Source organism: Pelophylax lessonae (genome assembly GCF_965119305.1).
Source record: "Pelophylax lessonae genome assembly, chromosome: 2".
In the NCBI taxonomy this organism is placed as follows: domain Eukaryota; kingdom Metazoa; phylum Chordata; class Amphibia; order Anura; family Ranidae; genus Pelophylax; species Pelophylax lessonae.
The window spans coordinates 110,211,016-110,225,057 of record NC_138769.1 but is presented as its reverse complement, the minus strand read 5'-3'; the positions used below and the strand labels follow the sequence as shown (position 1 = coordinate 110,225,057).

Genomic DNA, 14,042 nt, shown 5'->3' with positions numbered 1-14,042 from the left:
TGTAAAGCAGGATGGAAGATCGGCCCTTGAGACAGAAGATCGTCTCTTAGCGGGAGCCGCCAGGGAGGCTCGACGACCAGTTGTAGGATGTCCGCGTACCAAGACCGACACGGCCAGTCTGGCACCACCAGAATCACCAACCTCGGTTCCGAGACCAACCTGTGGAGGAATCTGGACAACAACTGAATCGGGGGGAAAGGCATAAATCAGCCGATACCAGTTCCAAGGCACCAGCAACGCGTCTGAGGCGTCCGCCAGAGGGTTGCGCCTCCGTGCCACGAACCTTCCCACCTTGTTGTTGAGACGAGAACAGGTCCACGTCCAGGGATACCCACCGCACACACAGCATCTGAAAACACCTCCAGGTGTAGGGACCACTCCCCTTGGTCCAGGGTCTGGCGACTCAGATAGTCCGCTTGCCAGTTCTCCACACCTGGAATGTGAACTGCTGAAATCGCCGGGACTCACGTCTCGGCCCAGGACAGAATCTCGGCCACTTCCTTGGCCACCCGGGCACTCCTGGTGCCCCCTTAGTGATTGATGTAAGCCACCGCAGTTGCGTTGTCCGTCTGCACACGCACCAGGCAGCCCCGAAGACGATCCGACCAACGGAGCAAACAGAGCCTAATTGCCCACAGTTCCAAGACATTTATTGGCAGGGAGGATTCCCCCTCCGACCAAGTGCCCTTGGCGGACAGGCTGGCGTCCGTGGTGACCACAGTCCATAGCAACGGACGAAAGGACTTGCCTTCCGTCGGAGACTGGAGCCACCACAGGAGATCCGATCTGACTCAGGGGCTCAAAGCAATCCTCCTTTCCAAGGACTGAGGATGCTTGTCCCACCGTGCCAGAATCTCCGCTTGAAGAGATCTCGTGTGAAATTGTGCAAACGGGATTGCCTCAAAAGCCGACACCATCAAACCCAGGGACTGCATGCAGGTCTGAAGCGAGGAGAGCTAGTTGTCCCTGAGGGACCTGACCTCGTCCTGCAGGATCCGGAACTTGTCCTCCGGAAGAAAGACCTTCACCTGGGCGGAGTCCAGAATCAACCCCAGGTAAGGGAGACGAACAGAAGGGGACAAAGTCGACTTCTGAAAATTGATGGTCCACCCGAACTCCTGGAGCGCCTGAACCGTGATCGACAGATTGCGCAACAGAGTGGCACTGGAGCTCAACCTTAATAGGAGATCGTCCAGGTAACCGAGGATGACAATCCCCTGTACCCGCAACAAGGCTAGAACAGGAGCCAAAACTTTGGTAAAAGCCCTTGGGGCTGAAGCGAGGCCGAAAGGCAACGCCACAAACTGATAGTGCTCCTCCGCTATTGCGAATCGGAGGTACTTCTGATGACCCTCATAAATAGGGATGTGTAGATACGCATCCTTGAGGTCGATGGAAGCCAGGAAATCCCCTGGACTCAGGGATGCCACCACCGACCGACTTCTGAACCCGCACAAAACGGTTTAGAAACTTCAAGTCCAGAATCGGACGCACCTTGCCCTCCTTTCTGGGCACTGAACAGATTCGAGTAAAAACCCCGAAATCTGTCCCGCTGTGGAACCGGGACAACCCCCCCCCCCCCCGGGCGAGGAGATCCTAAACCTCCCGATGGAGATTCCGTAAACGATTGGGGGTTAAATTAAGATTTGAGGGAAAGAATCTGTTTGCTGGGCGCGATCGAAACTCAATCTTGTACCCTGGCCGAATGAGTTCTTGAACCCACCTGTCCTGAATCTTGGCCAGCCAAGGTTCGGGAAAATAGCGCAGATGTCCCCCCACCCCTGAAACGGGTGAGGGAGCACCCCTTCAGGTCGAAGCAGACTGAGCCGCTGTGCCAGTGTGGGCGGCTTTTGACTTGCCCGCCCAAGGCTTCTTCTGGCCACTGGAGGCCTTGAAGGACATACCTTTGTCTTGTGCCTTGAAGGCACGAAAGGACCCCTGGTTAGGTTTAAAGGAGGGACCCCGCTTGCAGCGGAACGATTTTCCCCTGGACACCTGGGGCAACAGAGTGCTCTTGCCCCCGGTGATCCCCTTACCAGTTCATCCAGAGAGTCCCCAAAAAGACGACTCCCCGCATAAGGGATGTCAGACACTGTCTTCTTGGAAGATTGGTCGGCCGACCAGCTTTTTAACCAAACAAAGCGACGAATCGTAACTGCGATCGCTGAAAGACGTGCGACTAAAGGGGCCTCATCCAAGGCCGCGTCACACAGGTGTAAAACAGCCTGACCCATTTGATCCACCATCTCCAGAGCCGCAGGAGAGGCGGAGTCAGCAATCAGAGTGAGCTTAAGCGCCTTGGCCCACTCCACAACAGCCTGCGAGACCATTACCGAAGCGAACACGGGTTTCAGCAAGGAACCCGCTACCAGATAGATGTGGCGGGAAAGAGTTTCCACCCGCCTATCCGCCAGGGCTTTAAACACCGGGGAATCCTCCGCGGGCATTAAAGTGGACTTATTTAACCTGGACACAGTGTGGTCCACCTTAGGAGCCGCAGTCCAGCGAGAATCCACCGGATCCGCAAAGGGATAACGGTACTGAAATCGTTGGCACCACAAAATTACGTTTTAAATGGCGCCATTGTTCATTCACAGTATCGTGAAACTCTGCAGGACAGGGAAAAACCTGACCCGATTTTTGGGCTTTGGGGGTCCCAAAGGAAGACCGCTTACCCGACAGGTGGGGCTCATCATCCAAATTTAAAGTATCTTTAACAGAGCTAATAAGCGCGGACACCGCAGCGCGGTCCCGTACTGATCCTGAGGAGGAATCTTCCTCTTCCACATCCAACTAAGAGGACTGAGACCCCTCAGGGGGTACGCTGTCCGTGGCAACCAAATCTGGCTCTGAATCAGAAGACTAAGAGGGCATAGGCCTTTTCTTAGAAGCCCGGTCAGACATCAACAAATCCACTTTTGACGCTAAAGTCACAAGTGCAGCAGTAAGTGAGACTATAGCAGAGGATTCAGGAGTACCTGAACCCTCTACCAGATCTGGGGGGAATTTGCTATCTTGGGACTCCATAATACCAATCTCAATTTTCCGCAGTCCCCACCGCAAATGGAGAGCAAGTCCTGAGCTACAGGAAACTGCAAAAAATGAATGCTAGCAGAAAGGCAGGCCAGGAAACACAATAAAAGCCCCCCACAGTGTGCTATACTTGCCACGCTGCTGAATTGATCTGAATGTGAAGAAAGAGGAAGTGACCTCACGCCTCTAGAGGCAGACACAGCCCCGAGCCACAAAAAAAATGGTTGCCAATACAAGTCTATGGGAAAAGCTCTGGGAAAATGGCCGCTGTCCACATAAGGACATGTTGCCCACACTAAAGATGGCGCCCGATCGGCGCCAACAGTATTGCAGAAAGTGTCTGATGCCCTCACAATGAGGCCAAACAGCCTGCCCACACCTAAAATGGCGGCCGCGTGGTTTCGCGCCGATTGCGGCCCCCACACACCATGTACTACACCCCAAATAGTTGCACAAGCACCCCAGGAACATAGTAGACCACCGCAACCCTACAGCGGTGGAACCGCCACAGCGCCCCCCGCAGGGACCGGGAAGGGACATACAGGGACCGCACCTACAGACATGAGGGGGACATTACAGAACCCATATCGAACTGCCATCCCCATAAATAGGGCCCACATACACACCCGACCAACAATGGCAGAGACAGAGGGGTAGCATGGTACTCACCGGTCCAGCGAAAACGTGGGTACCACTCTGTGACAGGAAGCCTCCCACTCTGAGTGGTGGTGCCATCAGCCGAAGGGGACGTAAGTATCACGCGGGCGTACCGCAGTTGAGACATCCCGGCGAAGATAGCAACTTCGCAGGCTCGACCCTGAAGTCAGGAACATAGTCGTTTGCGAGGCCTGGGCGTACTCATAACCTGCTAACACTCGATGGCAGGCTGGGATTCCATAAGGCTCTAGAATAACCAGTGCAATTCCCAGCTCCGCAAACGCTGTAGTCTTCCGAAGTCCGACTAAGCGCAGGAACAAATAAAAATCTATCTTTTTAAAAGAGAAAATACTTTTCAAGAGAGAAAAAATAAAAAGAAGAAAAAAGGCTGAAAGCGCAGTCCCAGCCAGGTAAAATCCAGCCTACTCCTAAGCTAGGCAGCAGCAAACTGAATTGGGAATGAGGCTAGCTGGGGGTATTGACCATAGGGACAGCCCCCTGTAGGTGTGTCTATACAAAGTTTTTGTGGATATTCAAACAAAATCTTCTGCTTAGCTTACTCCTGTGGAGAAGGCCAATACCCAGACATGCAGATTGTATGAGTGGGCGGCGACCATCAGAGGACGTAAGAGAAAACTAAGACTGGAAAGTTAAGGCAACACAGACTAAAACTATGGCCAGTGGCAGTGCTGCAGGATGGAAGCTGTCCTATAGTTAGGCTCTAGGGGTCTCTAGTTTCCCCATAGATAAGCTTGAGAAAGGGGCGGTGCACTTAAATGCATCTCTATGGCAGCACTAGCACAGGTAATCTTTTCTCTTCACTGGGGATATCCAGGCAACTGAGGACCACAAGTTGTATGCCTCCCAAAGTAATCTCTTACTGTAGGTGCTACTGATAACATTTGCTTCCTTCTTGTAGCCAGGCTACTGGCCATGGTTTGATATGCTCCATCTGCTGCTGTACTCCCCAACTGTCTTTGATGATCAGATAGCAACTTACCTATAGGCGTGTTTAAGCTTTATACTAATAGATCGCCTTTAATGCACAAGGTTTGCGACCTTGCTGCTTGTCCTAGTGCCTAAAGGTAATGTCCAAGATGTACTGTCACTTTAAATAGTTCAAGCTGGTCCAAAGGAACTATTTGCTACATAAACAGGTGTGTCTGCCTCAGCTACATACAGTATACAACAGGGATCCCCAAACTACGAAAAAAGGAAAAATGTGTAGCGCTAATAAAAATGATGTAAAATGTCCGACAACATAAAAAGTCCAATTAAACCAACAATGAAGTGCATAAATGATGATGAAGAAAATCCAATCATGAAAGATGGTGGCAAATGATGTAACCAAGTTGTGCAGCAATTCCCTACACCAATGACGGTAAGAAATAGATAGGACCCCAAGTACCTTATGGCAAAGAGGTCAAACAGGCTTGAAGGAAATGATGTAGTGTCCCCACAGGATACACCGTCCGCGATGAGCAACGTGCAGATCACCGATGGCAAGAATCAGACGGAGACTCCACTTCCCCAAGAGATGGTAAATCAAAAAGAAAAAAGGGGGAGCACATAGCATAATATTGCTAAAAATAAGTGTAAAAACTAATTGTGCAGCTAATCCCTACACCAGTGAAGGTATAAAAAAAGATTACGCTCACCAAATGGATAAGACTCCAAATGCCATATAGCATAGAAATCAAACAAGCTTGAAAGAAGTGATGGAGTGTCCCCACAAGATTCACCGACCACGATGGACAGCGTGCAGATTCCCAGCAGATGAAATCAGTCACGGAATCCACTTCCACAATGGGTGGTGTATCAAAAAGAAAAATGGGGGACATATAGCGTAATATTGCTAAAACAATTTATTTCTAAAAACGGCTGATACACTTACAAACATCCATGACAGAAAGGCGTGTAGAGTATAAAACAGCTCTTAACATGTTTCGGCATACATGCCTTTTTCAATATATCTTTTGAAAAAGGCATGCATGCCGAAACATGTTAAGAGGACTCAGTCAGCACAGCTGTTTTATACTCTACACGCCTTTCTGTCATGGATGTTTGTAAGTGTATCAGCCGTTTTTAGAAATAAATTGTTTTAGCAATATTACGCTATATGTCCCCCATTTTTCTTTTTGATACACCACCCATTGTGGAAGTGGATTCCGTGACCGATTTCATCTGCTGGGGATCTGCACGCTGTCCATCGTGGTCAGTGAATCCTGTGGGGACACTCCATCACTTCTTTCAAGCTTGTTTGATTCCTATGCCATATGGCATTTGGAGTCTTATCCATTTGGTGAGCGCAACAATCTTTTTTATACCTTCACTGGTGTAGGGATTAGCTGCACAATTAGTTTTTACACTTATTTTTAGCAATATTATGCTATGTGCTCCCCCTTTTTTCTTTTTGATTTACCATCTCTTGGGGAAGTGGAGTCTCCGTCCGATTCTTGCCATCAGTGATCTGCACGTTGCTCATCGTGGACGGTGAATCCTGTGGGGACACTACATCATTTCCTTCAAGCCTGTTTGACCTCTTTGCCATAAGGTACTTGGGGTCCTATCTATTTGGTGAGCGTAATCTATTTCTTACCGTCATTGGTGTAGGGATTTGCTGCACAACTTGGTTACATCATTTGCCACCATCTTTCATGATTGGATTTTCTTCATCATCATTTATGCACTTCATTGTTGGTTTAATTGGACTTTTTATGTTGACGGACATTTACATCATTTTTATTAGCGCTACACATTTTTCCTTTTTTTGTATCCTTTATCACTTTTTGGTCTAGTGATTGGTGTTAGCTGCTCATTTTTACTTTTTAAGATAGCGCAATATAATTTTTGGATTACACTGTTGATCCCCAAACTACGGCCCTCCAGCTGTTGTGGAACTACATGTCCCATGAGGAATTGCAAAACTCTGGCATTCACAGACATGACTGGGCATGATTGGAATTGTAGTTCCTGAACAACTGGAGGGCCATAGTTTGGAGATCCCTGGTATACAGCCTTGTGTTACAGGTGTTCAGCTACTCATGGGCAGTTTTGTATTCTACCAATGAATACAAAGCTTCCTGTTTTGTTGAGGCCCGACTATTTTGTTTTCTGGGTGCGAGACGGAAAGATCTTCTCTGACAACCAGAATAAAAGGCTGTATACAAGGCTGAGGCTGCATACAATTTAAACATTGTGCCCAGCAGGCGCATCTATTCACGTAGATAATAGTTGGTCAAAACCAGCTATTTAAAGTGAAAAGTAAAGCTGGACATGAGATAAAATCTCCCTGTTCTTTAGAAGCTGCATACCGGAGTGCATTTTCATCATTACTCCTCTATATCCTAGGAATCATTATTTATTGTGGCGTTACAATTCGCCAGTTAGTGCATACTATACAGTATGCTGCCATTTATTATCATCCTATACAGACTCTCTTGAGCAATTACATCAACTCTCCTTTCCAGACTGTTGGGAACAACTATTATTTTTCTACTGGGAAGGTCAGCCAATAGGAAGAAATATTTCATTCAGGCCAATGAGGTGAAGCGGAATGGAGGCGCTTTGGAGCTTTTAAACAATATAAAATAGAAAAAAAAAGAAAAAGAAATCTGGCATTTAAATAAAAAGTATTCTACTTTAACAAGGAAAGATTAAGGGTTCTCTGCACCCAAAATACACACTTGCTGTTACCCACTGGTTTTCTAACAATATAAGGAAACTGCATTCTCTGCTTCACCTACCGATGAGTGTCATTACCAAGAATATGTGTTCCTTCATAAAATGTTTTTTTAGATTACGTTACACACAATGCAGCAGCAGAAGCGAGACCTTATATCCTAGATGAATACAGAATGCTTTTGAAATCTCACTACCAGTACACAATTCAACCACAAAGAACCAACATAGTTCGGATAGAAAGACCCTACAGCAAGTGTAAACTATTTTATTTACTTGGTTTTGGTGCCTTTGGGTGTCTTATGTACACCAAGGACTAACAAATGTCATTGTCTCTTACCATTAACAGCAATCTCTTTTCTCCATCTGAAGCTTTCATCAATCATCTTCAAAGCTTCCTCGATCACGTTATGCCTCCACAGCAGATAGCTTTCTACCCAGCCATCATCTTTCTGAAGTCTTTCTACATCACGACTATCATACTTACTAGAATTGTCTGGAAGCAAAACAATAATTTAGAAACATGTCAGTGTCATTTTGCCGTTATAATATATTATTATCACTGTAGATATCCTAGATAATACTGTATATGGGGACAGATTCTGAAAATCAAAATTTCAATAATTTCCTTTTAGTGAAGATTAGAAATTAAAAGAGAAACGGAATGGTGGCTTTTCTATTTTTTTCAAAATTGTCTTTAAGGCAGAAACCCAACAAACTGTAGAAACCTGGCAATCTATTCACTTACTTAATGCTCTCCTACTCTGGGGAGTAGAAGGGTATGAGGACTTCAGTTTCAACAAAGTCCAAAGATATAGTCTACAATCATTACAAAAGGAAAGTATAGGAGTTTGTACATATTTTATTACGTTCAGGAAAAAAAAAATTGGATTTTTGACTTACCCTAAAATCCATTTCTCTGATGTTCCTTGACAGACACAGTTCCTGTCATTTTTGACCATTGGGTTATTCTGCCCCCTACAGGAGTAGGACACTAGGCAGAATAAAACTTAAGGCTACGTCCATGGGCAGTTCCAGGGGGTATACTCCCTCTCCCTGCTATAGTTTTATCACAAGCAGTGTCAGGAGAATCATAACTCCACAGAGGGGTGGGTGCTGTGTCCGTCAATGAAAATCAGAAATGGATTTTACGGTAAGTCTAAAATCCCATTTTCTCTTTTGTTCATTGCCGGAAACAGCTCCTGTCATTCTTGACCATTGGGACATCCCAAAGCAGTGTTAAACATGAGCGGTGGGAAACAGCAAAACATTTTCAAAAAACAAATACACCCTCAAAGAGGAGCAGCCTGCAAAACCTTGCGGCCAAAGGAAGCAGCCGCAGATGCCAAAACATCCACTTTATAAAACTTTGTAAAAGTGTGCACCGATGACCAGGTGGCCACCTTGCAAACCTGAGTCACTGACGCTTGATGACAGAAGGCCCAGGAGGCACTAAGCGCCCTGGTAGGAGTGCACCTTGAGAGGGAAAGGAGGAACCTGACCCCTGAACCACAGTCTGTCTGATGCATCTGGAAATGGTCACAGAGGGCAAAGTGGACAACCCTTTGCGAGGTCCATCCGTGAACACAAAGAGTCTTGACTTCCTGAAAAATTCCTTAGCTGCCAGGTACACCCTAAATGCCCGGACCACATCCAAGGCATGCAAGGCAATTTTCTTCGGATGTTTAGGCCTGGGAAACAAGGAAGGCAACACAATGTCTTCATTCAAATGAAAGTCAGAGACCACCTTAGGAAGGAATGACGGACAGGGGCGAAGCACCACCTTACCATTGTGAATCACAAAATAAGGTGAACGACAGGATAATGCTGCCAGTTCCAACACCCTGCGCACAGAGGTGATAGCCACCAAAAAGGCCACCTTCTGGGACAGCGTAAGCAGGGGAATCTCCCGAATATTTTCAAAGGGAGGCTTCTGTAGAGCTGAAAGCACCAAATTAAGATCCCTGAAAGCACCAAATTAAGATCCCAAGGCGGCAATGGAGCCCGCACTGGAGGAATCAAATGTTGGACACCCCGAAGAAATGTACGCACCAGAGTGTGTGCCCAAAGGTCGTTAAAAAAGACCGCCAAGACCGATCCCTGGCCCTTGATGGTACTCAAGACCAATTTCTGTTCAATCCCCCCATTGAAGGAAGGTTAAGATCCAACACACCAAGAAAGAGCGAGGTTGAACCCCAAACGACTCACATCACGCAATATACGTCTTCCACGAACGATGGTAGATCTTCCTTGAAGTAGATTTCCTAGCTTTTGATGACATAAGAATCACCGACTCACCATCAGCACCTGGCGTTCAACAACCAAGCCAAGCCATCAAAGCCAGTGACTGTAAAGCAGGATGGAAGATTGGTCCTTGGGAAAGCAGATTCTCCCTGAGAGAAAGCTTCCAAGGAACATCGGCGACCAGCTGCACCAGATCGGCGCACCAAGCCCAGCGAGGCCAGTCCGGGGCTACTAAGATAACCGGAATCCCCTCTGCCTCGATCCTGCATAGCAGTCTGGGCAGAAGCTTGAGAGGAGGGAAGGAGTAGATCAGACGATACTGACCCCACAGGGCCCCCAGCGCGTCTGTGGCGTCCACCAGTGGATGCCTTGACCGAGGCAAAAACCTCTGCAACTTTCTTTTGAGCCGAGATACCAACAGATCCACCTCTGGGGTGCCCCACCAGAGACCCAGTTGATGAAGGAACCACTCCTGTGGTCCAACGCCTACCGACTGAAGTAATCAGTCTGCCAATTTTCCACCCTGGGAAGGTGTACGGCGGAGAGGGCTGGAACTAACCAATCTGCCCACCTTAGCATGCCGGCTACCTCCAAAGCCACCAGGGCTCTTCTTGTGCCCCCTTGGTGATTGACATAAGCCACGGCCGTGGCATTGTCTAATTAAATGCGCACTGGGCATCCCTGAAGACAATCCATCCAGTGATTCAGACACAGTCTGATCGCTCGGAGTTCAAGGACATTGATCGGTAGCCTGGACTCTTCCAGCGTCCAGATCCCTTGAGAAGAATGCTTGCCGAAGGACGCCTCCCCAGCCAGACAGGCTGGCATCCGGGGGGGCCACTGTCCAATACAAGGGGAGGAAGGATTTGCCTAGACGAAGCGCTGGAGAGCGAAGCCACCATGTTAGGGATTCTTTCGCTCCCGACTCAGCCGGATCGGATTGTCCAGAGACTGTCCCACTAGTCAGAATCTCCCTTTGCAGGGACCTTGTTTTTAACTGTGCAAACAGAACTGCCTTGAAGGTAGATACCATCAGGCCCAGCACCCGCATGCAAGTCTGGAGATGACAATTTTTTGGACAGCAGGAGGTGAATTGCAGACTGCAATTTCTGGAGTTTGTCCAGATGAAGGAGCACTCTGCCTATAGTCCACAGTCAGGCCCAAATATAGTCCAGCTTTGCAGACGAAACAAGGGCAGACTTCTGAAAATTCAGAATCCAGCCTTGTGACGGTGGCGGGTATCAGACCCCTGGCCTTCTCATCCAACTCGTGACCAAGGACCAAGCAATCTCACACCCTGCCGTCACTTCCGTAACAATACCACTCTCAGCTGCACCCGGCACACAGATTGTCCAGCTTGCGGGACCACAATCTAGATGCCAGCAGACAGAGCGATTGTCACCGGGCTAATTAACAATTAACCCTTTCTCTGCCACCACCTCTACGTTATAATGAGCCCAGAGGACACTCTTACATTTTAGAAATACCAATTATGACTTTAGAATAACCATCTGTAACACACACTGTCACCTCAGACCAGGGCTCTGGAGTCGGTAGATAAATGTTCCGACTCCTCAGTTTTTTGTACTTCCGACTCCGACTCCTCTGTATTAATATGTATTAATCTTTTGACACTAACTATTCTGGCCACATCACTAACGATCTCTGGATAAACAAGGATGGCTTCTTCAACAGTAAATTTTGATGAGCGATCATACTTTTCCAACTTCTTTTAGTGCTTTATAAAACTCCTGTTGGAATTTTTTTATTTGGACATTTACTGGTTCTGTAAAGCTTATGCGACGTTGCTTTCCTTTAGCAACTTCCATTTTGTCTAAGATAGAATCAAAGTCTAATTCTTCGTTTGAAGAAGATGATCCTGAGTTACCACTATTGCTTAAAAGAACTTCATCCTGTGGAGGTATTTCAGGTCGTAATCCCTTCATGCGTACTGCTACATCATAGAGGGCCTTTTTCCCAGTAGCAGTCTGTTCACTGTTCAACAAAAGTCGGCTCATTGGGTCGACTTAAATAGCCGCTAACAAGATTTCATTTTCCAGCAAAAGACTCTCTCTTTTCATCTTTGAAGATGCAATGCCCTCAGCTATTAACCCTCCATTTTTGTTCAGGCGATATAACAGGCACTTCCATTCCAAGAGGAATTTACCCGGGGTTAGATCGTCACATTGCAACCTCTTGCTGACAGTGAAGGGGTGAGAAAGAAGGTTCTCCAGCTCTTTTGTTTGTGTCCACTGGCTTTCAGTTAATGCAAGATTTTCATTGTCCATTTCTTCTATGAAGTCTTTAAGTTCAAGCAAACGCTTCACCATTAAATAAGTGCTTCCCCAGCGAGTTGTTTGATCCAAAATGGCTCCTTTTCCTGCACGTCTTTTCAAAATTGCATCTGTTTTCGGGGCTGCAACAGTTACTTGCCGTAATTTGCCAAATAGTGTAGCTGCATGGCGATCTTTTAATCCATCTCTTATGGCAAGTTGCAGTGTATGAACAGCACATCGCATATGATGAATAGTAGCAAGCTTCAATGCTTCTTCAACAAAGTTGTCTAAAAAAATGTCAGCATTCTCTTCAGTTTCTAAACTTTCTCCAATACTTGCAGAGCTGTCTTCCTCGAACTTTAATATCTGTTTGTTACCTTCTTCCTCTGCGTTCATCTTCTCAATTGTGCTCAACATGTTAGAAGCGTTATCTGTCACAACACATAAAATCTGTTCCTTTGTAATTTCAAAATCTTCTAGAACATGATGTGATGTGCCTGAGTGTCCTTTAATCCGAGGGTCCGTGTTTTGTTTTGTTATTTTCATCCACAAATCTAACATTAATAGCAAAAATAATTGACTCGTGTCGTGTGCATGCATCCATTTTAAAGGAAGACAAAACGTCCTTTCAGAACTTTCTGTAGTTCTTCCTTTTTACATTTGGCCTCCTCAATTATAAGTTTCCTTATACTAAGTCATTAATTATAACTTTTTGTGAATTGGGACATTTAAACTTGCTTTTTTTTTTAAATTCCAATCTAAATTTAGTAGGAGTCGGAGCATTGTTTGCCGACTCCAACTCCAGGTACACAAAATTTCCTCCGACTCCTCGACTTCGACTCCACAGCCCTGCCTCAGACAGGAATGTTCAGATGATTTATCCTAAACAGTAGCGCTCTTTCAGGAGGCAGGTTCTTTGGGTCAGTTTGCGTTTAAGAGCTTAGAGAGAAAATTAACACTTTTCAAAATAAGGTTTAATTATAAGAAAGGTTAAGATTGGTGCAAATAAAAATATTTACAGAAAAATGGTTTACAAAGAAATAGAGACACAATTCAGCAATTTAGAAGAATAGATAAGAATTAGAAATGAAATACTTGCATTCAAAAAGTCCTTGTATTATCAGAGTTCCAGAAGCGGAACATGTGTGATCGTTCTCCAATGGATAGATGTTCCTTTCCTTGATGTTACATGAGACTCAGAGCTCCATCAGCTCCTGTCTTTTTCTCTGACCCACAGGGGGGTGTCACCAGACGTACTTGACCAATAGACACTGGGGCCATAAACTGCTAAGACACCTCCCGCTTAGACAGATTATTAACAGAACTCATATCTCGAAATATGTAATGGTTACATTCTTGAAACTAATATTTTATGGTACGGTATTGAATCTACTATTCACAGACACTAAACACGGTTGACCTCGGAATAACCTTGGCCCTGTAAGGCATCTGATCGCTAGCATGTCTCCCCTAGTAACGAAGGTGATCATGTTTGATCTGTATTTTATGTGGCATTCAAATATATACTTTCTAGAGACATATCTTGCTTGTGTATGAAGTTTGTGGGTAACTGTGTCCCAGATAACAGAGCTCTTGACTGCTTTTTTACACGACCTATTAGCCATATGGCTTTGCTCAGATTACAACTTTGCTCTGAGCAGGAAGAGACATAGTGGCTAGGGGGGGGGGGGGTCGGTCTGCTGCTTAGATAAGAGTTGTTTGAAACCGTGCATACTAATGTTCAGTGACCCAGGGGGTAATTAACACTCCCAAAAGGAGCTGGGGTGAGGGGCGGGTAAAGGAATGACCTTTTTGGTTATTTAAAACTGTCAGCTGAGCTCTGAAACACAAAATGGTTGCTTGCGGCAGCTTTAACTAAATGGCTGCCTGACAAACTGGGGTCCCAACGCACGATACCTTCACAAGCCTAACTCCTGCAGGGTTCGTATTGTGATCTCCAGGTTCTCCATCAGAGCAGAGGGAGACACTGCTTGCAGAAGGAGATCGTCTAAGTATCCCAGTACCGCCTTCCCCCGTTGGTGTAGCAAGGCTAGCACTGGAGCCAACACTTTTGTGAAGACCCGAGGAGCAGAGGCGAGACCAAAGGGTAACGCCACATATTGATAATGCGCCTCTCCCACAGCAAAGCAG

At 46.4% G+C, this 14,042-nt stretch overlaps 1 protein-coding gene across 1 annotated transcript in view; it reads right to left on the bottom strand.

The window, feature by feature from the left end:
- The window catches only part of MOSPD2 (motile sperm domain containing 2), a 279,719-nt gene that overhangs the window by 175,412 nt on the left and 90,265 nt on the right, over positions 1-14,042 (bottom strand). The window contains exon 3 of the mRNA XM_082246726.1: positions 7,712-7,867. Coding sequence (XP_082102852.1) covers positions 7,712-7,867 — 156 coding nt within the window. The remainder of the gene's footprint in view (positions 1-7,711; positions 7,868-14,042) is intronic.